The sequence below is a fragment of the Tachysurus fulvidraco genome, chromosome 10, assembly GCF_022655615.1.
Source record: "Tachysurus fulvidraco isolate hzauxx_2018 chromosome 10, HZAU_PFXX_2.0, whole genome shotgun sequence".
NCBI lineage: Eukaryota > Metazoa > Chordata > Actinopteri > Siluriformes > Bagridae > Tachysurus > Tachysurus fulvidraco.
The window spans coordinates 16,161,235-16,189,066 of NC_062527.1; the positions used below are offsets into that span (position 1 = coordinate 16,161,235).

General features: G+C 41.1%; 1 protein-coding gene across 14 annotated transcripts in view; it reads left to right on the top strand.

Annotated features, from left to right (window-relative positions):
• The window catches only part of enox2 (ecto-NOX disulfide-thiol exchanger 2), a 248,762-nt gene that overhangs the window by 191,228 nt on the left and 29,702 nt on the right, over window positions 1–27,832 (top strand). For all 14 annotated transcript variants that reach the window (XM_047819522.1, XM_047819519.1, XM_027165137.2 and 11 more), the window contains 3 exons: window positions 7,947–8,159; window positions 18,757–18,863; window positions 22,889–23,006. In XM_047819522.1, coding sequence (XP_047675478.1) covers window positions 7,947–8,159; window positions 18,757–18,863; window positions 22,889–23,006 — 438 coding nt within the window. The remainder of the gene's footprint in view (window positions 1–7,946; window positions 8,160–18,756; window positions 18,864–22,888; window positions 23,007–27,832) is intronic.

Consider the following 27,832-nt stretch of genomic DNA (forward strand, 5'->3'; position numbering starts at 1 on the left):
CAGCTGAGAAATAACTCTTGGGCATTTCTCAGTCTGTAGATCTAGAAGAATTAAAAAAAATAAACACCACACTGTCTGATAAAGCAGCTATTTGAAAGAAGTAAATTTGCGAATTTTCTGTGACTCAAGAGGTCACTAAACGTTTCTCACTTTTCAAACCTTTAGACAAAAAGATCTAAAAATATCTTATTTGTCTGCAAAATATTCCCTGTTTGACGAAGGTAAATGCCGATTGAAGACGAATGAAGGAACCTCAACCCGGAGTGATCTGTAGATGAGTCGATTCGGTTTGGCTCCTTAACCAGTTAGATAGGAGGTCCTTAGGTCTTATGTATAAAGAATACAAAATCTAGTTTAAGATTTCATTTTAAGTTTAACGACAGACAAACATGGATCTGATCAGTGTGGTGTTACAGTTGCGTGTAATGTAAAGTGTCGCAGTGGCGGTTAGGGAGCTTGTTTCACCGCCTGCATGTTAAACTAAATGATTCTATTAATATTGAACACAGCCTGAATGATTCATCTTTATGACACATTGATTCAGTCTGAGAGGTGCTGATGGAGTATTAATGACAACCTGTGCACACTGCTTTATGGCCCACACACTCGGAGAAAGCTGTGGGGGAGGGTGTGTGTGTGTGTGTGTGTGTGTGTGTGTGTGTGTGTGTGTGTGTGTGTGTGTGTGTGCATGAATATGTTTAAACCTTGCTTTTGTATGTTTGTACTTGCATTTGATTTTGTGTGCTGTGTGTATGCGTGCGTGCGTGTGTGTGTGTGTGTGTGTGTGTGTGTGTGTGTGTGTGGGCGTGCATGCGTGTGTGTGTAAATGTGTTTAAACCTACATGCTTTTGTATGTTTGTACTTGCACTTGCTTTTGTGTGCTTTCGGAGTGTGTGTGTGCTTGCACCTGCTTCTGTTTACTGTTTGTGCTTTTTGTTAGTGTGTGAGTGTGCATGTGTGTACGTACAATGTGTACTTGCACTTGCATGTGTGCATATGTGTGTGTTCACATGCATGTGTTTGTGTGCTAGAGTGTGTGTGTGTGCTTGTGTGTGCGTGTGCGTGTGTGTGTGTGTGTGTGTTTGGGTGTGTGTGTGTGTGCGTGTGTGTGAGTGTGTGATGACTCAGGACAGTAAGGACAGACTAACGTTTATTGTGCTGTTCTTGACAGAGATCAGTGTGTGAGCTTATCTGTGTTGTGTGTGTGTGTGTGTGTGTGTGTGTGTGTGTGTGTGTGTGTGTGTGTGTGTGTGTGTGTGTGTGTGTGTGTGTGTGTGTGATGACTCAGGACAGTAAGGACAGACTAACGTTTATTGTGCTGTTCTTGTCAGAGATCAATGTGTGAGCTTATCTGTGTGCTCAAATCGAGGGTGAATTATGCTAAACAGACCTGCAGGCTTCCTGAAGCTGAGCAGATGCTGTTGCACCAGATGCACACACTTCACACAAACACATAGTCCACACACTTATACACACTAAAGAGACCCGAACAAAGACGCATCTTCACTTGGCACTCCTTTTTGAATAGAGACCTTAAAAGGAGACACTGAAGCTCTGTGCAGAATCCTAATACCCTTCATTACAATGGCTTTCCCATCTCTCTACACACACACACACACACACACACACACACACGCAAACACTCAGAACTCCACAGTGGCACCTTGGATCTCCCGTGTGCGTTAGAAAATTAACCAAATTCAGACACAGCACTTCTGTAACAGCGAACTAGAAAGTACACAAATCAAGTCTGAAACAACTTAACAAATATCCTTCGGAGATTTCTAGAGGGATTTAATATAAAGCTAAAAACAGCACCCGGGCTTTCTTAACCAGATTGGCCTGAAGATCACAAGCTGTCTCTTTGACATCACATGACTGTTTGTTCAGGATGTAAAAAAAAAATTTCTATATAAGAAAAATATTATTCTGCTTCTACAATTTAGCTCTGACCAGTGATTTACCTTTGTTCCTGTAGCAGACACATGATGTGCAACGAGGCATTTAGCATTTGGATAACAGAGCTGATAAGTATACGAGTGAGGCCTGTCGAAGAGCGTTTGGTTCAGTAAATCCATGGTATAATCCAGATTACTTAGAGGAAACCCTCTTGGGGAACTTACAAACTCTACACACAAGGAGGGCGAAGGAATGAATCAATTCCCAAAGCCTGGAGGTGCAAAACAATCATGCTAACCCCTAAGCCTCTGTGCCTCGCATGATATCCATCTCCAGGGTCACTGGTTTGATGCTAAGCTTGGGTTACTATCTGCTGTATGTGGAGTTTCACATGTTCACCCTGTATCTGTGTGGGTTTCCTTCTGGTTCTCTGATTTCCTCGCACCTCCAAAAAAACTGCCAGTATAAGTGGACTGACTATACTATATTTTCCACTGTGTGTGTGTGTGTGTATGTGGTTTTGTGTGTCTCTGTGTTTGTGTGTCTATGTATGTGGTGGGGTTTTTTCGGTGTGTTACCTTTTAATGAACCAGTGTCCCATCCGTGGTGTATTCTCGCCTCGCACTCAGTGTTCCCTTCTTCTAGCTCTGACCAGAATAAAGCTCTGTTAAAAATTAATGGAATATTAATTGGCTTTGTCCTTAATTTAAGCCACCTGCCTACTAAAGATGAGTCAGAAAGGAATGTTTTGAGATGAGTCCATATTATTTGCTCGGGGGGGCACGGTGGCTTAGTGGTTAGCACGTTTGCCTCACACCTCCAGGGTTGGGGGTTCGATTCCCGCCTCCGCCTTGTGTGTGTGGAGTTTGCATGTTCTCCCCGTGCCTCGGGGGTTTCCTCCGGGTACTCTGGTTTCCTCCCCCGGTCCAAAGACATGCATGGTAGGTTGATTGGCATCTCTGGAAAATTGTCCGTAGTGTGTGTGTGTGTGTGTGTGTGAGTGTGTGTGTGCCCTGCGATGTGTTGGCACTCCGTCCAGGGTGTATCCTGCCTTGATGCCCGATGACTCCTGAGATAGGCACAGGCTCCCCGTGACCCGAGGTAGTTCGGATAAAGCGGTAGAAAATGAATGAATGAATGAATGAAATGAGTTCAGCTCTCAGGATTGGGCATTGGTTAACATGATTAGTTCACCTCTAGTCTGGGTTACCTCACTGATCTTACCTTCGTTAAAGACTCTAGTGACAGTTTGGAAAAATCTTCTAAAGTTTTCAAACCTTGTCTTCATGGTTTGCTTTGTGCCAAGCAGCATTGTATAACTGGAACAGGACTGAGCCCCAGTAATGGTACTGAAACACTACAGCATTCAAAAACATTCTATACAATCGTTTGCTTCAAAATTTGTGGCACCAGTTTGGAGAAGAACCACACGTTGGTGTGATGGTAAATTCCCAAACCCCAAACTTCCAGCCGTATCGGGTAACAGTAAGCAGTGCATTATGGTTTTAGGAACAGGAACAGGAAGAACTTTTCTGTGAGGAAAGAAACCTGAAGTAATGGCTTTCTCTATAAAAACAATCCTAGGATCGATTGTGGTGACAAACCGACATCCATTGATTGACAAGGAACAAGTGCTCACTCTGGTCTGGAATCATTATACAGAGTTTTAGAGTTGTTGATGCTCTGTTTACTGACATTTATGTAATCTCAAACATCAGAATGTTATAACGAACAGGCAAAAGCAAGCGGTGAAAACGTCCTCACGTCGCTGTCAAATACAGGTCATTTATCCTACTTGAGTAAAGCGTAAACGATTATAAATTCATGAGCTATAGGATGTTTAAAGGATAAAAACAAGAAGGTTTTACCAGAGGTTACGTGTCTCTGTGCTCCTCTGGGCTGTTTTACTCATTTTAATTATAGTTTGCTATTACTTGAGGTAAATATTACTATCATTCTTTGTTTTATGTTGTTTTTTCCTCTTACTTATATTGTATATTGTATTTTTATTGGACTTTATTGGTTTTTATTATGATTGAATTACATTTTAAATTCATTCTATAGTCATTTCATTTTTTGTTTAATTAAATTTTAATTTATTTGTATATCGCTTTAATCAGTGGAGCTTCACAGAACATAAGAAATATTGAACAGAAAGATTACAATACAGATTAATATTAGACAAACGTTCAAGATTAACATTAGACTTATATTTAAATCCCAAATGAACAAGCCAGAGGTGACTGTGGTGAGGAAAAACTCCCTTAGATGGAAGAGGAAGAAACCTTGAGAGGAACCAGACACAAAAGGGAACCTCATCCTCATTTGGGTGACACTGAAGGGTGTGATTATAAACTGTTATAAACACCAGAGAGTGTTATTATGAATAATGTCCTTTCTATAGTCACATACAGTCTGACAATTGTGTACTGATTACGAGCTTGTTGTCCTTAAAGACCACATGGAGTTGGTAACTTCGAAATCCTCATTTAGCGGAATCCAGCTGGAGCTGGTATTCTGTAATCTCTAGATGCCTCAGGATCCTTACAGGGTTGGCTTCTTCTCAATGAAGGTCTAAAATCTACATGAAGCGGAATACAACTGGAGCTAGCACAATCTCTATATGCCTCAGGATGGGTAGAAAAAGAGAAGCAAGTGGAAAGGAATAAGTCGTTGCATTGCGTTTTATATTACGTATCATCTCGCTGTCTGACAACTTGAATAAATGACAATGCTGCTTCCTGAGGTGCCGTCATATGGCCAGTATGTGTATCGATCGCTGTATCCCATCATCCAAAATAAAACACTCAGACATAGAGTGATAGACTACACTGTGGTGAGAGAGAGAGAAGTTTGTATACGAATTAGATTTGGTTTTATTTCTAGTGAGAGTACTTTGGTGGATCGGTGAGTACTCACAGAATATTCGCTCTACCCTACTGAACAGTACTTTATTAGTGCTTCATTTTGCCAAATGGACTTTTTAAGGTTCGGTAACCTGGCAACACTGTGACGTATGCGGCCTTTCGAGCCTGAACTATTTCATTACGGGTGCATTGATAGGTAGTGAAGTGCTGCTTTATGAGACGGCGATTAATGAGACAGCGTAGGCATCAAGGCAACAGCCTTCTCTTTCAGACATATCTAAAAAAAAAAACAACTTTAATGCGTTTCGGCTTGTTTTCAGCCGTAACAGAGATTCAGTGTCCTTCAGTCTGAGTTTTATTTTGAAATGGTTCTGTCCAAGACCACACTGTTTATTCACTTGTTGCTTCTGTATTATGAACTTTCTAAAAGTAAGCACTCTGAAGTTTTGTTACGTGCGAAACACATCTCAATGTCTGTGGGCTTTTACAGCCTCCAGTCTAATGGTGTAGAAAACATGCCCAAAAAAAAAAGAAAAAAGAGAGAGAATAGTAAAGTGCGTTCCAGTGCGAGCTTCATCAGCGTATCTGCGAGCTTAATTGTTTGATTATTCATTAGCGATATAACCTTTGGCTAATTTGACATGAGGTACGGAGGCGGACTGTTTGTGAGTTGTAGCTCTTTTTTCAGTCCTGTCCTACGCATTCTGCTCTCAAAATGCAGAATCTGTTCATCCATTGGCACCCAAGTTAGTGTTTGGCTAAAAGCAGCCAAAATATTGCTTGGATGCTGTCCCTCCTTCTGTGATGTTCTTTCCCCTGAGTCGTGCTGTTTGCGTACATGCCTGTGCATTCTCTGACGTTTCTGATGTATTTTGACACTGCTGGAGCTGAGATGAGATGTGTTTCTTCTGGCACTGAGCGCTCTTCACTCCTCGATGGCACGCATCCATAACGTTTCTGTCGTGCAGAGTTTAAGTCCCCTTTTTTTGGTAGTAGTTGATACTGATCATGAAAGTGATACTGGAACTGATCCTGAGACTTTTATTTTTTTAGTTTATTTATGTTACCTTCTGCTGTGTGATGCTACCACTGTGCTCCATGTGTTGGGGTTTAAGCATTATATTTAATAGAATAGTGTGCTATTGAGTGTGCAGTAGAAGATTTTAGGCTTCTCACACTATTCATATAATTCAGTGGTCCAAAACCTTTTTTTCGCCACGGCCCGCTGGGGGTGGGGGTGGTGGCTATACAATTAAATTAAAATTAATCATTTTAATTTAATTCTATTTAATCATGCCTTTTTAACTCACTACAGCGCTAAATCAGTGAGAACCCTGAGCTTGTTTCTTTGCAACGAGACGGTTCCATCTGGGGTAATAGGAGACAATGACACCCGAAGTGTGTTGCTTATGTCCAGTTTATTCCGTTGTTTTGTTTTGGTTGCCGTCACTGCAGAAAACCCCGCTTCACACAGATAGCATGTCGGAAATGGCAATAGGGATTTAAGTGCTGTGGTGGCCGCCATGACTTTAATCCAGAACACCGGCAGAGTTTCTAACTTTCTAACGACGTCTGTTTGTGGGTTAAATTTGAACAAACACAATATACACGTACACCAAGCACTGTTAAACATGAGAAAGTACCGGTGAACAGAGAGAAGAGCGATACACACCTTCTCTCTACCAAAGCTACAACACCACTGCCGCTTGCAGCCGCTCAGCTCCAGACGTCACCTAAACCCGGCCAGATATCATGATATTTTGCGCATGCGCTGTATTGGTATTGGTAGAGATCCCGGATACAGGCGGCCGAAATGAGTTTCCTCCGCAGGGTGGCTGGGCGCTCCCTTAGAGATAGGGTGAGGAGCTCGGTCACTCGTGGGGAGCTCAGAGTAGAGCCGCTGCTCCTCCACATCGAGAGGAATCAGCTGAGGTGGCTCGGGCATCTGTTTCGGATGCCTCCTGGACGCCTCCCTGGGGAGTTGTTCCGGGCATGTCCAACCAGGAGGAGGCCCCGGGGAAGACCTAGGACATGCTGGAGGGACTATGTCTCTCGGCTGGCCTGGGAACGCCTCGGTATTCCCCCGGAAGTGCTGGAGGAAGTGTCTGGGGAGAGGGAGGTCTGGGCATCCCTGTTTAGACTGCTGCCCCCGCGACCCGGCCCCGGATAAGTGGTAGAAGATGGATGGATGGACGGTATTGGTGCGGCTTTAGGTGACGCCTCTCAGCTCCCGGTTAACCTCTCGTCCATGGAAAGTCGCACAAACCCGAGCGAAATACACCACAGTAAATAAAATGGAAATAATAATTTAATGTTCCTTGGGCGGCCATTTGGTCCACGGACGGGGGGTTGGGGACCACTGATATAATTAACCCTGTATGATTGTAATGCTGCTAAACAGAATCCTAGTTTTCATGTTTCTCACTGCTCATACTTTACTCGGGGTCAACAATTACACCTGGCACTTCGTAATCTGTCGTTTCACCCCGTACCCTGGATTAACCTTCTTATTAGCACATCAGCATTCATGATTGGATAATTCCAGCGTGAAACCACTTTAGATAACGGCTTGTCTAACGCTTTCACTTCGGTGTGAAAAATAAGTTCAGGTGTAATTGTGTGCTCGGGCAGTATTGTTAGACTTCTTGGCTTTCTTAAAATTCTTTTTGAAACTTTTCATGTTTGTTGTGTATACTTCCAGACTTCCGTTTTTTCAGCATGACATATTTCCTCCTTTCACGTGATATGAGGCACATGGTTGGCATCACGATGTGCCGTTAATCCTGCAAAACTGCTGCTTCAGATCAAGGTTTCATATCCCCGGGTAAAGAGCACTACCTTTTTTAAATTACTAGAGTGAAACATTCCTCTTCCCGGGGGTTAAAATTCACAGTCTAAATCTCTATAACCCAGGGTTAAGCTTAGTGTGAAATGCTCTTAGGTGTCTCAGTGCTCGCTGAACTGAATTTCTCGGCAGTTTTTCTCATGCGCAAGTTCACTGCTCCAATCCCATCAATACATTTATGTGATGTTGGCATTGTTTATAAGGAAATGTGTAGGTAAATGAGCACAACAATTTTGGCCTGATACCAGCTTAAGTATTTATACATCAATACTCTCCACCATATGTCTCTCTCTCTCTCTCTCTCTTTCTCTCTCTCTCTCTTTTCCCTTTTTTAGACGATTGCAAGTTTCCCGAGGCAGTGCGAGTGCTGCTGACCTGGGTGGAGCGAGGCGAAGTGAACCGCCGCAACGCCAACAACTTCTACTCCATGATCCAGTCGTCCAACAGCCACATCCGCAGGCTGATGAACGAGAAAGCGGCTCACGAAAAGGAAATGGAAGAGGCTAAGGAGAAGTTTAAAAATGCCCTGGCTGCCATCCTTGTACAATGTGAGTGCTGTCCTCCCGCACACTTTAAAGCAACGCTTTGCTTTTAACACTCTGAAAAGAGACGCACTCAGCAAATGGGCGCACTCTCTCCGAACATGAGCTCTCCACACTTTCAGCCATCTTAATGGAAAGCATAATGCAGTGGCACTTTAGAGCTGATTGATCCAGTGCCCAGGGATACGGAAAACACACAGCACACAAACACAGCCTGTGGAAATGTAAGTACTTACCGTAGCATGAATTGATATTTAAAGACAGAGATAAAGCCACAGGACGAGCACTAGATTTTCGTTTCGTTCGAGTATATATCCGGTACGACGGAAAACATTATGCACGTGATAAATAAAACACAATACATGGAACCACACAAAATAGCATTTTATCTTCCTTGAGCACAAAATCAGCATAAAGCACTTCCTGTAAAGAAAACGTCACGACGTCACACCACTCATTCAACATGTTTTACTGTGTACTTTTCTTTACTCGTTATTCCGATGCGGTCAACATCCGGCCGGAGGTCAGTTCACAGTTTGGGGATTATTTACATTTCCAAGTCAATGATTTCAATTTGAATCGGAATAAAGTAATCAAAAGGAAATAGCCTTTTAATTCAAGGCCGAAATACATTGTTGTATTTACATGTTGGAACTTGTTTTGAGTGTTTATGTAGTGCACAGACGATGCACTGTGGTACGATTTGAATTAACCCCTTAAACTCCCAGCAGCCTTTTTGTATATCCAGATTCACACAAGTGTTGCACATTTTAACCCATGTATGATGTTCGGGTCTGTTTGACCCATATTCATAAACATCAATAGTTTTGAAAAACTTTGCTTCCTTGTAAATTTGTTGATTTTTTTCCACTCATAACTTGATTCAATTTGATTTTCTTTTTTTTTATTACATTTTATTCAAGATTTGTATTTGTCACATACACTATTATATAGGGCATATATAACCAGCAGGGAAATGTGAGTCAGGTCCGCTCCAGGGACAGTGCACTTATTAGAAAAACACAACAATGAAAGAATGAGAGAAAAAGTAAACAATGAAAATATAAGAATAAATATATATTTTAAAAAAAAAGATATGTATACTGTAGAATAAAATATATAAAAAATGTGTATACTGTAGAATGAAAAATAATGTGCATGAACGTAAACTGTAGTTATAAATATATAAGATACACAGGGATGAACAAGGCAATGTACATTATACTGTAGTCTTAAATATTAAGATGTGCGAGATGCGAATGTGCAAACAACATTAAAATATTAAAAAACAACAAAAAACAAGTAGTACTTAAATTAAAAAATGTGATGTAATAAAGGTAAAGGGCAAATATTAACCATATATGCTGTTTATATTGCTTGTAATTGGGATGAAGTAAGTAAACATCTGTAGAGTATTTTAACAAAAAATTTTGATTGTGTTGAATTAAAACCAGACCCACGAACACTGGCTGAGTAACAAAAGTATGAACATCATACAAGGGTTAAATGACATATAAAACTTAAATATTTGATCGATTTGGGTTTTTACAGTAATGTCTGATGAGGAAATCCATCATTGTGTCTTCAGTGTTCTGATACGTAGTGAGCTCGAGTCTTTACCAGATATCCGTGTTCATCATATACATAAGTCCCAGCTAGGGAGCTGATTGAGACACAGCCAACGTATGTTATGGGAAAAAGAATAAAATAAACACTTGAAACTTTGATCAAATGATTTTTTGCCTGATATTAAGGTGTAATATATTTAACTCAGTACTACGTCGAGAGTTTCCAGGGTTAAATACGGTCTATTTCAAGGTTTGGCCAATTCTATACACATCTAACTATGTTTCTACTTTAGCCCTGCACTAGAGATACCAGGATAATAAGATTCACAAGAAAGAAAAGATTAGACTGCACTTAGTCATGTCTAGTGTCAAATGTCGAATCGTTATATAAAATCTGTATCTCTAAGTATAAAATGGACAAAATGTCATCCAAGCTAAAAACGGTCGTTCTTCCATTTGGAGCTGAATAATTTCACTTTCTTCCTCAGATCATTAACGTGCTATCATTTTACATCAGGTAGGAGTCAGGTAGGAGGTGTGAAGTGATTCAGATGATAATATCCTTATAGGTTGATTCTTATATTATGTATTTTTCAGTATCATAGAACTTTGAGGATGAGTGTGTTAAGCTTTTGTTACTTGATAAGTTAGCCTTGTATCTCTAGTGCAAAGCTAAAGAGAAAATTCAAATGAATCACTCTGATTCGTACGAATCAATTCAAATTGAATCATATTGATTAAGACTTGGATTAAGTAATTATTCCCAGCTGGATTACTGGGACTGGCCCCCGGCACTGATGTGCGCACTGATGTTGACATGATGATGTTGATGCATGCTGTGGTGCGAGTGTACCGAGGAGTGAGCAGGTAAGTGCTCCAGAGGTCTGACATCCAGCCTGGAGCTGAAAGCAGACACAGGTAGAGTATTCAGAGTATTCAGCCTCGGCACACTGACCACTAACAGGCATGAAGAGCTGCTTAAAGCATTAGCAGGAGCCTTCAGTATTGTGAGAATGGCGTGCCGAGAGCGCTCCTGTCGAGGGACGGCCGGAGCGAGAGAAAGTAAGTATTCTCCATGAAAGCAAAGCCACAGAATGTGTTTAGCGTATGAAGTGTATACTGAAAAGACTGTGGGGATGATTTGAGGGGTGAAATAGGGGATCTCAGACCACCTTGGCAACTTCTGCTTCAATTTTCTCCGTAAACTTATATAGCGCGTTGTCCGGTATGCACGGCGACACGGTGCGTTGTCCAGCTCCTGGCTGTCGGCCGGTCGATAGCGTGATTGATTACTTCTGAGTTGATGTGTAAAGGGTAACAGATACAGTCAGAGGTGCTCCGTCCAGCACACGAGCAGCTCTATCGAACACTCGCTTAATACCCATCGATTCAAACACCTCCTTCTTATCACTTCGTCTTTGAAAGACACTGTCATGTGTGTTGAGGTTGGGTAGAGTGCCATGAGTCTTACTCTAACTTCTCCTACACAAAATAAGAGAATTCCTTTGCCACATGTGTTAAGAAAACTCATTTCACAGTTAAACTTGTTTATGAATGTGGCATGGCCCTTAAATGTCACTAAAAAATTGGATCCCTGACAGCACAGGTTTATGAGCAGTGTATGTGAAAAGAAAAAAAAAACAAATAAAAAAAGCTTATATATTTTCAAGTTTTAGTGCCTGGAAAGTTTCTTTTGAAGCGATGGCACACTTCACCTCGCAGCTTCAACCGTCAAGCGTATGCTCGGGCTTTTATTTTATTTATCCGTCACGTTTCTTTCCAGCACCACATCGAATTATACTACTGAACCTACTTCAGATTTAGTATTTTCTGCAGAAAAGCATACGTCGTCTCATCGTGTAAAACGTTCCGGACGAGTCGAACTATAGCTAGTTGCAGCCGACACGCGTCATCAAATGACATCGACCTCATTTGCATTTTTGTTTGTTTTGGTTGGTTTGGTTTTGTTTTGACTGCATGCCTCTGAGCCGTACCGAGAGTGTAGGATTCAATTTGGCTACATTTTTGCAGATTTCTGCTTGCCATGCCAACTGCTCCCAATTCCCATCATGCTAGCTAACAGTCAGGGAAATCGCAAATGTTTAGAAGCCCCGCTGTGCATGTGCACATCAGGGATTTCTACAGCTTCATGGAAATGAACCGTAACGCCTGAGGAGCGTTTTACAGCCCAGTGCTAAATTGCAGCACATGCAAAAATATAAGTATATCATGACATTTCAACAATCCATAATTCACTTAAACCCTAGTTGCTAGTGAACACAACTTATTTCGCTTCAAATCATTAACATTTAGCTTTCATTTCTACTCTTCTGGAAAGAGTTAACAGCAAGTAATCTTTAAAAATGATTTGGAAACAGTTTGACATAGTATAGCTGCAGAAGTAGTACACATATTGTATAGTATGTATATGATATACATTTACATTACATACATTTACGGCATTTAGCAGACACCCTTATCCAGAGTGACTTACAACTGAGAAACTGAGGGTTAAGGGCCTTGCTCAGGGGCCCAGCAGTGGCAGCTTGGTGGACCTGGGGTATAGATATAGAAATAGAAATCCATAAAATCATCATCGTCTGGACGAGTTATGACGGCAGTGATGATGACAGAAAACCAAATGATTTCATGGAAGATGAAGAAAGAGTGCAGACTGTGTTATTTGTTTTAAGTTCAAGCATTATTTTTGAATGCTGTTGAAGCCGATGGAAGGAAGGAAAGTTTAATACGGGGCTGAGCTTTGAAGTGGGCTGTAAGGGAAGCGTGAGCGAGTGGGAGTCAAATCAGGTTTGTGGTGAAAGTGGGAAGGAAAATCTTCCAAGCAGGATGGAATAATCAGCTCTGCACAGATCTCTGGTACAGTTTAAGAAATAACAGGGGAAAAAATAGTGAAATCTCTTTCCGTCTGTGAGTAATTTTATTCTATTACCGTTAGCCGTAAAGTGTCTCAGCATCCAATTTTAAAAATTCTGAAAAATCTTTTTTTTTTCCTTTTTTTTTTCTTTTTTTTTTAATTAAAAAAAATAAATTCAATTATTTTTAAAAATTATTTTTCAGTAATTTTGGATATACAGTGCACACAAATAAAATCACGCGTTATGCGTAAAGTTTGCAATCGGATTTACTATTAATAAAAACCCTCCAAGCATCTTTTCATTCCCTGATAAAATAACATGCCCGTACTACACCTGTAAGGACTAATCCACATGAGTTTACACACGACAGGGATTCAAAACAAATTCATTTACTTTTTTAATCAGTTACTTATTTCTCAATTAGTCCCATTCGTTAGCTGTTTCTAGCAGATGCGGATAATTAATGACTGAGTAGCGAGGTACATTCTTTAAACGTAAGTGACGGAGTTAATCTCTGAGACTGAAAGCTGATATGTCATTTTTTTCACACGTTTCATCGCTAAGAGGACTTAAGTTGACAGGGAATTAATGACTTAGAGCTGTCTTCCTTCAGCGTTTCACACATTTTATCTGCAGGATTTGTGACAGATGTAAAGAAAAAATAAAAAGGACAGCAGTGAAGTGGTCACACTGTGGTGATGACAAACACGTGAGCTGTTCACACTCACGGTCACGCATGGATGAACAGGAAGGAGGATCGTTAGAGCAGGACAGATCATCAGATACACATGTACAATCTCACGGCTTATCGCCGAACAACGTAAAAGCTGTATAAAAGTATAAATAAAATAAAAATAGGTTTGTTAAGATGACAGATTCTGTTAAACAGACTGTAAACATGGTGCTCTGTGTTCCACAGTAATGGCGGATTTACTGCAAACATATGCTCCCATTTCTATAAACCGAAGCTGAACAGCCGTGAGATGGTGCTGGACATTAATATCTGACTGTAGGAGTGCTGAGAGTCCAGTTCTTTATTCTACAGTAAATACATAACATAAGACCGCTGTCTGAAGTAAGCAGTACCAAAGATCAGAGGGGAGAAATAAAACAAATAATAAAAAACACCGCACAGGGTTAAAAAAGAAAATATTTTTTAAATTTTATTATTATTATTATTATTATTATTATTATTATTATTATTATTATTATTATTATTATTAAAAACTATTTTTTTTAATTTCTAAACATAGCGGAATAAAAATAAAAAGCAACTGTGCTCATTTTAAAACAGTGACATTGTAAAGATTCAAATAAACAAACAAACAAACAAACAAATAAATAAATAAATAAATAAATAAATAAATACATACATAAAACGAAAGAAAAGTTGATATTATATCCAGTCGATACACTTATTGTTGATAGTGTTGTGGCTTTTTCATACCTAGATTGCATCAAAACAACCAGTCCTCGATTTCAAACAAGAGCGGGTCACGTGTGGTGAGAAACGGATCAATTATAACAACTACAGTCTTGCTGACAATCCGTCTTCCTGGATGAGCCGAACTCCAGAAGATAAACACTTTGACCAATGAGAGGATATTTCACTCACATGTGACTTACAGAAGCACATCATGGTGCACTTCTACGATCTAGCTTTTTAAACTGATCCAAGCCCAGGGGAAAATGCATCAGTTCTGGATTTAAGATAAAAAAAAAATAAAAAGATCTCCATTGCTGAAAGAAACCCTAGACTCCACAAATCAGGGCTTTAGACATGACCAGTGTTGTCTAGTCCAAGACCAAGACTTGGGTTTGACATCAAGTCAAAATCAGATCCATATAAAAGATGAAACACACAAATTCTTTTCAAGGCTTAAATTTTATTTTAGCTTTGGCTTTAATCGTACGTTTTGTCAGTGATTAGGTTTATTTTTTCTTTTTTGAATAAAGGAATTATTTCTTGTGAAACTCTGTGCATGCGAAAAGACCATTTTTTTTTTACTAAACTCTCAGTCGAGAACAAACCGATGTTTATCTGAGTCCAAATACAAATGCCAATAATTCCTCAATTCTTCGTCAGAGTCCGAGTCAATACAGCAAACACAATACTTCTGTACATCTCTCTGGATGAGATGGTAAACACTCTATAGCCTGAACCACACTCTAGCTTTGGAACCACATTCTTAAATAATTCTAGACAAAGCAAGGAGATGATTGTCCACCACGTAAATATAAAGATATAGCAGAGTTACAGTAAGTTTGAGCCATGATCAGCTCTAAAACAAAACAAAGCCCTTGAGGAAAATGGATCATGTGACACATTTTTTTTTACTTCTACTGTCTGAAACAATAATCGACAAACTCTTTATGTTTCCATTTTGTTTTTATGTTTCTGTTTCACAATAAAAATGACACGGACTACACGAGAACGTGCTTCCAGTCGGAAAGTCAGGTGAGACTGTTTAGAAGTGTACTAACCAGAGCAGTGTACAAAACGGCAACACACCTGGCCAGGAAAAGCATCCGAAGAAACTTTTAATAGAAATTCTATTAAATAAGAGCATTAAGGGCAGAAGAGAGGGCAGAAGCTTCAGAACAAAACACCATTTTAACATGGGCGATATGGTTGCTCACTGGTTAGTACCTTTACCTCACATCTCAGATGTTCTCCCTGTGCTTCTGGAGTTCTGCCTGTGCTCCGGGTGCTCTGGTTTCATTGTAGACCGATTGGTATCTCTAAATTTTCCATAGTGTGTGAATGATAGTATGTGTGTGTGTATGATGTGATTGTATCTTGTGCCCTGATTTGCTGATATTTGTTTACTCCAAACTTCCTGCAACCCTTTGTGGGATGAGCGCTACAGAAGATTGATGGAGGGAGGGAGGGATGGATTGATGGATGGATGGAAGGATGGTAGTCTTTTATTTAACAGTATTTCTACAGTAGTTCCACTAGTATGATCTAGGTGAGAGAAACATTTTCTCTGCGTATTAGTATTTTTATTATTAGAAAAAAAACATCAAAAGTAACCGATACTTGACATAAAGCTGTGCACGTTAATAATTCATGCTTGTAAACAAACAGCCTTTAAAAATGCTAAAACCCTGCTGAATCGTACATACATCCCTATCATGAGTCGGGCCCATGCAGCCCATGTAGCCGAATCCTTGCTGAAAATATCAGCTGTTTCTCAGAATAAAACTGTGTATTAAAGCCATCCGTGAAGGTAAAATGGTGTTGTTTAGAGATAACACAATATCACCTGACCTAATGAAAACCCCATAGCAGTGTTTGTGCTAGCACATGTAGCAGGTAGCAGCAGTAATCAGATCAAAAGCTATCAGACTTCCAGAGAATTCCAAGATTTCAGTAAAAATTGGTTTGTAATGAGGTCTTTCTGGATGTACAGTGGCTAAAAAATCGTACCCTTCTGACCTGAAAGTGGGATGTTAAGAGGAATTTAGCCCAGAAAACTGGAAAAAGTACGAAACAGCACAACAGAGCCATTAGGTCTGAAATTAAGTCTGTGCAGAAGAGGTCTCGGAACTAGTCAACAAAAACTTTATGTAAAGTAGAATATTTAACAAAACCCAAGCAAGTGTGCTGAGTCGACAAAAAAAAAGTGTTGAATGAATAATTCATAAAAAGTTTAGTGCTTAGCATTCAAGACCACTGCTATACTCAGACCGCCGGCGATGGAAAACAGAACAAAGAACAAAAGTCTGAGATTTTCTTTCATGGCATGTTTTTCTTAAAGGATGCAAAAAATATACTGATATCGATTAATATAAAAGTAACTACTTGATATCTCTGCTGTTTGATGAGAGGCTTCTGAACCTGAAGATCAAATCTAAGCTAAACTAAGTTCGTAGTAACTCCAGGTGCACCACGTGTACAGGTGAGCTCTCATCACACTAACAATCGCTCTTTTCTCTCACACCCACGCGTATAATCATGAGATTTTTCCCTACATCTAAATCGATGTCTTTCATCAAATTAAAGGATGCTGAAGCCATTATCGATCTCGCAGCAGTACTCTCACTCCAACTTGCCTTTATCTCAGACTGAGCTTTCTCAACCCTATTGACTCCACTGGGTTTATTAGCCCTAAAGCAGGAGGACGAGAGGGGCGAAGAGAGAGAGAGAAAGAGAGAGAGTTAAATTGGTGAAAAGTCCCTCACATCCTTTAGAGGTGACAGCATCAGAATAATATTAACATCATTCAAAAGATGCAGTGTTCTGCAAGCAGGAGTAATCACATCTCCGCACTGTCCGGCTCTGGGTGTGTCTCAGACTCGCTCGCTGAAGAAATACATTTAAATGTCATTTTAATATATTAGAACAACACAGTTATGATTCTGTCTCATTTACATTCTTGGCATTTGGCAGAAAAAGTCATCCATACATTTTTATCTCATTTTAAACAACTGAGCAATTGAGGGTTAAGGGTTAAGGGCCTTGCTCAGGGGCCCAGCAGTGGCAGCTTTGTGGACCAGGGATTCAAACTTTTGCAACTGGTAGCCCAGCATCTTAACCACTAAGCTACCACTTCCCCAGCACTAAGGTATATATAAACACGCTCATTTGAATAACATTGTTTCTATAGTAACTTCTAATACGTAGGAACGTGTATTGTAGTTATTCACATAATTGCAGCATAAAAATAAACAGTTTTTTTTTATTATTATTATTGCTAATTAACACTAAACAGTATAAACCTTTCTGGCGGAAAGCGGGAATTCATCTCTGTTATCTAACAAGCTGCTATTTTGAAAGAGACACCAACAGGGAAACTGTGTTTATCGCTGCAGTAATGTTACTGTAGTGTTTTGTGGACGTTCCACAACATTAATCTTAACTATAAATGGATATGAACAAAAATAAAATGTTGGCAACTTGCTTTAGACAAACAGAAGTAACTTAACGACATGCTGCTAATGGGAAATGATGGACTTTGAGATAATAACTGATCCACATCCTGCTTTATTCTTATTGTTTTTTTGGTTATTTGCTTGATAAAATACTTGATTTTTTTGTATTTTTGTAATAATTTGTTTATTTATGATTTTTTTTTTTTTTTTACAAAATTAGATTTTAGAGTTCTTGTGCTTATTTTTTTGAAAACCATTGAATTGGAAAATTTCATTAAAAAACAAAAAGGCTTCATCTTTTAAACTCCTCCCATGAAGACACATATGTAATGACTTTCTATGATAGCTGTACACGTCTTGACCCAAAAACCTCCCGCAGGGACTGAGCGTTTCGTTTATTTATTTATTTATTATACAATATTATGTGTAGACAGCAAACAGTGATAGTGATAGATACCAAATCTTCACGTACAAGCTTTAAAAGAAACCGGTTTCTGTAAGAAGAGCACAGTCGATCTGCATGCCTGCCGTCCCCTAGGCCTCTGGGGTTTACTGTCTGCATTTCTCACAGTCCTGATTCAGCTCACAGCAAGTGTGTTAACTGGCAGAGGTTGTGAGTCAGTGGTGTTAAAGCAAAAAACAGCGTTGTGTGCAGTTTGGGCTTGGGTTTGACATTTGGTCTTCACTGGAATATTCAGTCTCTCCTCCTGAAGGATTACTGCCACAACTCCTCTCTCAATTCTGACTGGATGAACTTATTTCCGTAAAGTTTCCTCTAATGAGTTGACGCAAGAGAGACTTCCTGTCATATACACACACACACACACACACAGCGCAAGTAATGACGTGTGCCTTCCCTGTAGATGATTCTCATTAGTCTCCACATCTACCTGCTTTTTTTCCAAAAAGCTAGCGATCCTTTGAGTCTCCTGACAGCTCAAAGCTTCCATAGAGATCAGAGGTGATGTGGTAATATTTTTTTCCGCTTTATTCGTGAGCTCTTAGAGGAGTTTTTGCACAGAAGTTGCCTCAGTGGTCTGAACAACAGTCAAACAGGTGCCCCAGTGTTTCCTCCGTACATTATTGAAGCATTAAAGCTAGCATCCATGCACCAGTGTTGTTGCTGTAGAGATGGAGAGTAGGGCGAGAAAAGTAGTTCACTGCCTTCCTATCTGACACCAGTTTTTTTTTCCCCCATTCCTCTGCTTCTCCCCAATCGCCCCTCTCTCTCTGTCTTTCTTTGGACGGTACGTACTGGCCCCCCGCGTCCCCCTGCCACAGTTGAGCAGATTGTGTCTGTATTCCACGCTGCTTCCAAACAAAAGGCATGGGACCATTTCTCCAAAGCCCAACGCAAGAACCTGGACATGTGGCGCAAGCAAGCAGAGGTTGGTGTTCTCAATTTTTGCCTTTGTTCTTCTGTTAAACTGAATATGTTGACAATTCTGGTTACTTTATGCACTGATCCATTAGGCCTTTTTATTTCCCCGCCCTCCAGTGCAGTTCCATATGCTCTCTCCTTAGTCGTACATTAATTAGGTCTTAAACAGGGGAACGGAGACAGTTGGCTGTACCGGAACTGTAGCTATAAATTACCAGACAGTTGCCGAGTTCCCAGCAAGCACTTAGAAGGTAACACACCTGAGCGAGGAGAATGGACCAAGACCATTGCCCTTTTATCCCACACTTACCTATGGACACTCAAGGCTCTTCTGCAGATCAGTGCATTCCACACAGTCCTTCTCATTCTCTGTCCCTTGTCTGGACTACTCTGTAATTCAGTGCTTTAAAATTCCCTTTTTTTTTTAATGTAAGCTTATTGAGACATTAAGATGAAAGAAAATCTCATTAATTAATGATCTGCAGCAAAACATGCTCTGAGTGGGCGGAGGAGGCCAACGAAGTATAACACTGTTGTCGTTTACTGGTCATTCGGTAAGTGTTGAGACTCGTCTCTCACGCCCCAAGTGAGAAAATACTGAATCGGGCGTGTAATTAACATCATAATCTCCTTTTCCAGGCTGCAACACAGCGGCATTTTGCATGGATCGGAGGGCTGATACTGTTTATGCTAATCCAAAAGTGCTTAAAAAAAGGTCTTGTTAAGCAAGTAATGAATATACACTCGACAGAAAGCGTTCACGTTTCCGAGTCGTATCATGTAATCTCATTAGTGTTAAATGGGAACTGGATTTGGAACAAGCATTGCACTGATGCAAAAGAGTCTCGTCGTGACATAAGGTAGGTGTTTCATTATGTCTAAATGTGCAGTTTTTAGTTCATGTTTGTCGTAATGTGCTAACCTGCGTAGCGGAGATGGAGGATTAATGGAAATTTGGATACCTTGTGTCTTTTTATTTTCCTTAGCACTGACAACGTGAATGCGTCAAAGCTCAATGTGGTTTCCTAACCGTGGCCACGTTGTCCTTGTTAACCTCATACCAGTTGGCCACACTTGTTCTCACTGCTACACAGCGATACACAAAGACTCCATTGTCCTGTCCAAGCTACACAGTGCTCATAGTATCGAGTTTTACATATTTATATGATTCCCAGTAGATTCCCAGTAATTGGCTCCTGATTGAGGCTGGTTTATGGTCAGTCCAGAGAACAGATGTTATTTGGTTAATTTATTTATTTATTTATTTTAAATTCCATGTGCTTTCATGCACAGTGGGCCTTGTTTATCAAATTGGAAACAAATTTATTCATAAATTGTGTACGAGAGCATTTACACAAGAAATGTGCTCTCCATGAAAAACAGGTTGCTTTGGAAAAAGTTCCTGAGTTTGTGTGAATTTACAACTAAGCAGACTCACTACTCACTACTAGAGGTCTTCTCGGGTCTAAAGAAATCTACCCGACCCGAAGTGACCCGAATCACTTTTAACCCGAACCCGACATGCATATTTTTATTTATTTATTTTTTAAGAAAGACCCGACCGGAGACAAACCCGAAAAAAATTAGACCCGAATCCGACCCGACGGCAATTTTTTTTTACCCGACTGCACCCGAATGTTGCATAACTCTACACTAAAGTAACTGCTACAGCATGGATTCAAAATTGATTGACAGGTCTGTTTCAACGAAAATTAGCTTACCGCCAGTCACACGTCTCCAGCCACATGTTGCTAGCGGTCTTGGCAAACAGAGGAGAGGTTGGAAAAGGACTCGAGTCGATGCACACACACTGGATACAGTAGTCCGGGTCTTCTCGGGTCCGTTCGGTAAAAACACATTCATTTTATATTACCCGAGACCTGATGCCGCTATTATTAGACCCGACCCGTGTCTGAGGTACATGTGAAACTTTTAGACCCGAACCTGCTCGGGTCTCGGGTCGGGTCTCGGGTTTTCGGATCTAAGTGGACCCGTGAAGACCTCTACTCACTACACAACGTGTATTCACAGGGTACGTTGTCGACTTTCAATCACTTCTTAATCAAACTACAATTTCATATAAAGGAGTTGAAAGAAAGCGATCCAAACAGATCCATTAATAATGAGGATGTGCTGTCATCCTCGTTTAAAAACATAAATCGATAAAATAAAGCATGATGACATCAGGAATATCTGTGACAGGTGATGTGCTGCAGTGGCTTAGTGCATGCTGCATTAAGAGGTAATAACACTGTTTGTTTGTCATTTATTCAATGAACGGTTCCTTTTATGGAGTTTTGTGGGCGTAGCCAAATGTAAATTAAATCAAATTTAGATTGTTGAAGAGAGACAGAAATCTGGCACATATATTTTAGTTTGGTTTGCCATATAAACTGATTTATGCTGAAATAAGAGATAAATGAGGCAGATGTTTTCCTGCACTGGTTTATTATTTATGTAGGGGTATGTTAGTTGGATTTTGGACAATTCATGACAAGTTCATAACCCCTGTGTCCCTGGAGCTCATATATATATATATATATAAGGATATTTACAGGAGGATATTATTATTATTTATTAGTAGTAGTATTATTAGTATTATTATTAGTAGTAGTATTATTATATAATGTGTCATATCTCAAACCTATACCAGATTTTAAATACAAAAAGTGCATTAATGAGGTAGAAAATATGGACCGATGAAGCATGCGCTTAGAGAAAATTGGTTCTTCAGAAGTTCTTTTGGTGTTAGGTTTTAGAAAAAGCATCTACATGACAGAGGAACACTGTTGTAGGGTCCAACAAACCGTTTGAGTCAGTATAAAAATAAAGAAGAAAAAAAGTATGTCTGTAAAGCAGACTTTGGAATAAAGATCCATTCTTAATCCTTCAGAACAGCCTTTTATTCGATATGTTACCTGACAGATTTGTTGCTGAGGAGATTCCCCTGGATCTTTGCAGTAAAGATCAGCAACGTGTCACTTCATGAGCGATGCGGATCATTTGCAGAAAACCGAACAGATACAGAGGTCAAGCTCAGCCGTGCTCTGGCTCTACTGACGGGTCAGATGGCATAAGGTTATATTTAGTATAGAAAGCGTTTTGGTGTGAAGCGGGCAAGCTGAGAGATTCTCTAGTCTGTGTAAGGGTGTCACTTTCTCTCTGATTGTAGCACAGCTTTGATTGATTTTCTGAGAATGTAGCGCTCTGCGATTGACCTGAATGCTTTGGTAGCTGCTGTGTGCTGCAGGTTGTGTGGCTTCATACACCGGTGATTGTAATCTCTAGATTTATAGACAGGACCTCAAAAGAAAGCTGCAGCACACCAGATTAAGGTTCTGTCACTATATTTTTTTTCTATCCTTCACTCTCTATTCCCTCTCTATAATCTCATCTCCTTTCACTCTCTCTCTCTCTCTCTCTCTCTCTCTCTCTCTCTCTCTCTCTCTCTCTCTCTCTCTCTCTCTGTCTTTCTCTAAATCTATCTGACCAGATGGGTGTGTTTGAGTTTTGCGCTACCTGTTCGACCCCTCCGCATCAGGCAGATGGTGATGTTTACACTAAGCCTTTAGTTTCTCTGGGACTTAGGATGTCTCCCCATAGCAGTTTTTCTGTAAGTGAATGCGTGTGCACACCTCATTAGTCGGCGAGCTCCCCATTAGGTGGGCCAGCAGGCAGCACCCATGCAGAGACATCTGCTCCAAATGCTCCTGCTCATCCTAGCAAATCTGTATCTCACTCAAGCATTGATGCCAGGCATTAAAACAAACACACACACACACTCACACACACACACTCACAAAGTTTCTCAAAACAGTGTTAGTTTGCTAACTATCTGAGCCAGCAAGGTCAGCCAACAAGGAGGACCAAAACTTGCTGGCTTGATTACACTTGCGCTTAGAGAATTTGGTAGGAGCTGACAAAAAAAAAAATCGAGCTTCATCTTTAATTCATAAACTATATGTGCTAGTTTAAATCCCCGGAGCCTCCGAGCTTTGTGTTTTGAGCATCGTGTGTGTTCCTGTTCTGTAGGAAATCAGGAACATCCATAACGAAGAACTGATGGGAATCCGGCGGGAAGAGGAGATGGAAATGTCTGATGACGACATGGAGGATGATGCACCGGATAGCAAAGACTCGGATGACTCAGGTACCCATAATCCTCTTACACACCATCCAGTGCCTTAGCAGGTCTCCTGGTGGTGGAGATCTCCTGGATGTTACTGATATGCTCACGTTAATGCTTTCAGCGAAGCTTTGCTTCATTAAATTTGAGAAATATAGGGTGGGGAACTTATTTTTCCTACATTATTTGTGCCACTCTGATTAGCTTGTCAGCAAATTACCAGATCCTTCCGCATAGTGAGAGCTATTAAAACTTTGCAATGTGTCGTGAGGATTGTAATTGGAACCCGCAGTGTATGCAAAGATCTTGCCCCCTCACATTTATTGTATGACTACAATACAGCCTGTTCCTGAACCTCAGTTTGGCACTGGGATTATGTAGAGCTGCATAAATACAGCTCTCTACTCACTCTAATCATTCTGTTAGTTGGGTTACAGGAACTCCCAGTCCTTCGCACACCAGCCCGGATTAGATAAGGTGGTAATTAGGTCATTAAGAAACCTCTTTTCATTGTTATTGCACAGCACCGTAAAATTAGTGCAAGCAAGCAAGGACGGCTTTCAGAAGAGAAATTGCGCCAACAGAAATGTGCTGACGTTTTAAGGAGCAAGAAGAGCTCTTTGTTTACTATGGGCCCTATAATTAGTACTGTCGTCTTAGTCTGAAGGAGAATTACTGTGCCCTCCTTAGCATCACACGAATCACCTGGGATTAAGAAAGCGCGTAGAACGACTTATCCGACGCGAGGCTTTAAATAAATTAGCCGAGTTTGCTGCTGTAGGCACATTTAAACTGAGGTTTGAGAATCATTTGAGGAACAAAAGGGTTCCTAAATTGTTGAACAAGTCATACAGTGTTCTTGGATGAGTTCCGGGATGCAGCTCAAGGATGCAGGTACGGTCAGGGACGTGTCGACGTCTTTTTTCTTGTTATTTTTATTATGCAAATTTGTTTAATTTCACTCTTTGAGCATGGTTTTGTTTTTAAATCCCCTCTTCTGCAGTAGATGGGGTCATGTCAAGAAGCTTTTTATTGTCATTTCAACAATAGCTGGTGCAGTACACAGTAAAATAAAACAATGTTCCTCCAGGACCCTTGTGATATCTAGAGCACAGAAATATAGTCGTTTACACTGATACTGGACCAGTAGAACATACAAAAAAATAAAAATATCAGAATCATAAGGTGGAAGTGCGCTATATGTAAAATGCCTCCCCATATCAGACCTTTAAACTAATTCTGTGGAGAACAAAAACAGTCGGTCAACATTAAAGGTCACGGCTGGGTCAATGATGTGTCTGAATTTTCAGTCCTCGGTTGTCAATTTGTCCCCCTGTCAGTGTCCCTGCTGTCAGAGGAGCCATTAGTCTACAGACCCAAGTCATCAAACGGAGCTGGCAACTGATTCCACCGTGATCCAAAGCTATTAAGCTCTTTATACTCCCATAAACCCCTCTAGTGGACTGAACACAGGAGTGCACAGCTGAGAACGTCTCTGCCAGCTGCTCGCTCAGCTCTTCGGCTTCATTCCGCTCGTTACTGACGAGTCATTAGAGCCTGCTCTGCACCATGGCTGCTTAGCACACCGCAAACCAATGGTGCATGCTGGGAAAATCATCATTGCAGCTTGTTTTTTGCAACTTTGTGATTGACACGTACGGAAGGTGGCTCCAACCCTGAGCTCAGTATTGCAGATCCCAGCAGCACTATCACAGATCCCCAGGTGTAACAGAGATCCCTCTTAGCATGCAGATATATGCAAATGGAATCATACATTTAACGCGATTTGATCCACACTCCGTTTCAGGTGCAAGCTCGATTATTAGGAAACAACGATTACGATCTCTGACAGCGTGTTCTGAGGTGTGTGAAAGGATGGCATGATGCGGCGTAAACGGGCATGCCATCCACTTGGATCATGATTAGATTGATTCAACATTATCCTAGGTTGCGAAAGTAAATATTTCACCCCTGCCATTCACAAACCTTGATCTTCTCAGTAATCTATGCTCTCAGTGATCTATGCTATAGAGTTTGAACTCCTCCTGCTGTTGGTATTTTCCACTCAAGACAAAAACACATGCAAGTTCACTTAAGCCTTTCCTCATGGGAAGGCTGTATGATATTTATTTCTGGCCTGATTGTATTATGTCGGACCGAGTGTGTGTTTCAGTGTCATTGTGACCAAAAGAAGCTGATGTTCTGGCAGAAATTTCTTATTAAATTCTCAGAGGCTAATCTCAGAGGGAAACGGATTACACAAAACTCAGGAGACCGTTACGATTGTTGTAGCGGCTTTGCCGAAACCCGCTACACGGACCGGACAACATATCCCAAGATTATTTAGAAGAACTGATATTCTTTAATCCCATGCCTATCATTAGATGATTGTTTTTTATTATGTAATCTGACATGGGGGGCACGGTGGCTTAGTGGTTAGCACGTTCGCCACACAACTCTAGGGTCGGGGGTTCGATTCCCACCTCCGCCTTGTGTGTGTGGAGTTTGCATGTTCTCCCCGTGCCTCGGGGGTTTCCTCCGGGTACTCCGGTTTCCTCCCCCGGTCCAAAGACATGCATGGTAGGTTGATTGGCATCTCTGGAAAATTGTCCATAGTGTGTGTGTGTGTGTGTGTGTGTGTGTGTGTGTGTGTGTGTGTGTGTGTGTGTGTGTGTGTGTGTGTGTGTGTGTGTGTGTGTGTGAGTGAATGAGAGTGTGTGTGTGTGCCCAAGCGATGGGTTGGCACTCCGTCCAGGGTGTATCCTGCCTCGATGCCCGATGACGCCTGAGATAGGCACAGGCTCCCCGTGACCAGAGTAGTTTGGATAAGAGGTAGAAAATGAATGAATGAATGAATCTGACATAGGGAACACAGGTTCTCCACTGTCACTGTCTTCTTCACTGTTCTCTAACACTGTCTGTTACACAAATCAACCAAATGTTATTTGGGATCAGCTGCTACAACATGTGGACAAATCACCATTACACCAATATGTGGGCCTTCCAACAAAATTGCAACAGCTGCACAATTTCTTCTCAGTAGAACTGGCTCAAACCTAATCCAGCATGATGATTCCCCTGTGCACAAACCCAGATCAATGAAGACATGGTTTGGGAAGGTTAGAATGGGAGAACTCACATGTCCTTTAGAACCCTGACTCTGACTCAACCCCACTGTACACCTTTGGGATAAACTGGAACACCGACTGACCTCCTCACCCAACATCAATACCTCACTTCACTAACACTCTTGTGGCTGATTGCACACAATGAATTCCCAAAGCTACAGTAGTGGGCTTCCTAATCGGGAAACCTTTCCTGAAGAGTGGAGGTTAACAGGAATACATCTGAAATGGGATGAGATGTTCAACGAGCACGTACGGGTTTGATGTTCAGGCTTCCTTAAACTTTTATATACTGCGTATCTTGTACCAGCACTAATCTGGAAAGATTCGGGAAATCAAACGTTTCAGCCCAGATTTAATCAGCTAGATGATGGTCCAGAGGGGCTAGACAGCATATTCTGGAATGAGGGCTTTCTTCTTCACTGACTGAGCTTCCTGTCCCTGAGTGCTGACGATACAGCGAACTCCATTAGACTAAACATTCGTTCATTCATTTTCTACCGCTTATCCAAACTTCTTGGGTCACGGGGAGCCTGTGCCTATCTCAGGCTTCATTGGGCATCGAGGCAGGATACACCCTGGACGAAGTGCCAACTCATCGCAGGGCACACACACACACACACACTCACACACTCACACACTACGGACAATTTTCCAGAGATGCCAATCAACCTACCATGCATGTCTTTGGACCAGGGGAGGAAACCGGAGTACTCGGAGGAAACCCCTGAGGCACAGGGAGAACATGCAAACTCCACACACACAAGGCGGAGGCGGGAATCGAACCCCCAACACTGGAGGTGTGAGGCGAACATGCTAACCACTAAGCCACCGTGCCCCCCATTAGACAAACCAGTTCCTCGCAAACATTTTTATTATTTTTTTTTGCACCGGTTCCAAGCTAGATGAATGGGATTCTCTTCTCTGGCTGCCTGCCTGCTCTTCCTCTTTCTCATTCTCTTCCTCATCCTTTTCCTCATCTTCTTCTCACACTGATTGCTGCGTGTTCATTGAACAAAAGAACGATGGGTTCGAAAGAACCATATTGCAATCGTTTAATTACATCCGTTTGATAACAGTAGCAATGTCACATTAAGCCAAGCATTAAGCAATACACATGCCCTCCATTTAATCCTCTCTAATTAGTCCGAGATAGCAGCTCAGCACCGAGAAATGACCCACTTCAGCCGGAGCCATCTTTTCTCTAATCTCTTCCACTCGTTTCGTTTCCCTCGCTCCTGTCTCTCGGTCACCCTTTTAGCTCAGCTGTCTACACTTCGCCGTCGGCGGCTGACTTATTGTCTCCATACACATACACACACATACACACACACACACACACACCTCACCTAGCTATTATTGCATGTGTTTCTCTCATTCTTCTTCCTGACACACACTCTTTTAACTCTGCTCTCTCATCTCAGCATGAGCACACGCTTCATCTATTGTTTTTGCAGCCCTCGTCTTCTGTCCTCATGTGTCCTTGTTTGTATTCAAAATGTTACTCTTTCTGTCATCATACATTTCATCTCTCTCTCTCTCTCTCTCTCTCTCTCTCTCTGACACACACACACACACACACACACACACACACACACTGGATTCTTTCTTCTTCTTTCCCTTTCTTACATATACACTCTTACCAGGTACAATCTTTCCTCATCCTTCGACTTCTTACTCTCTGTTCCTCTGAGTTTTTCGTTTAACGTGCCGAACAATTGTTGT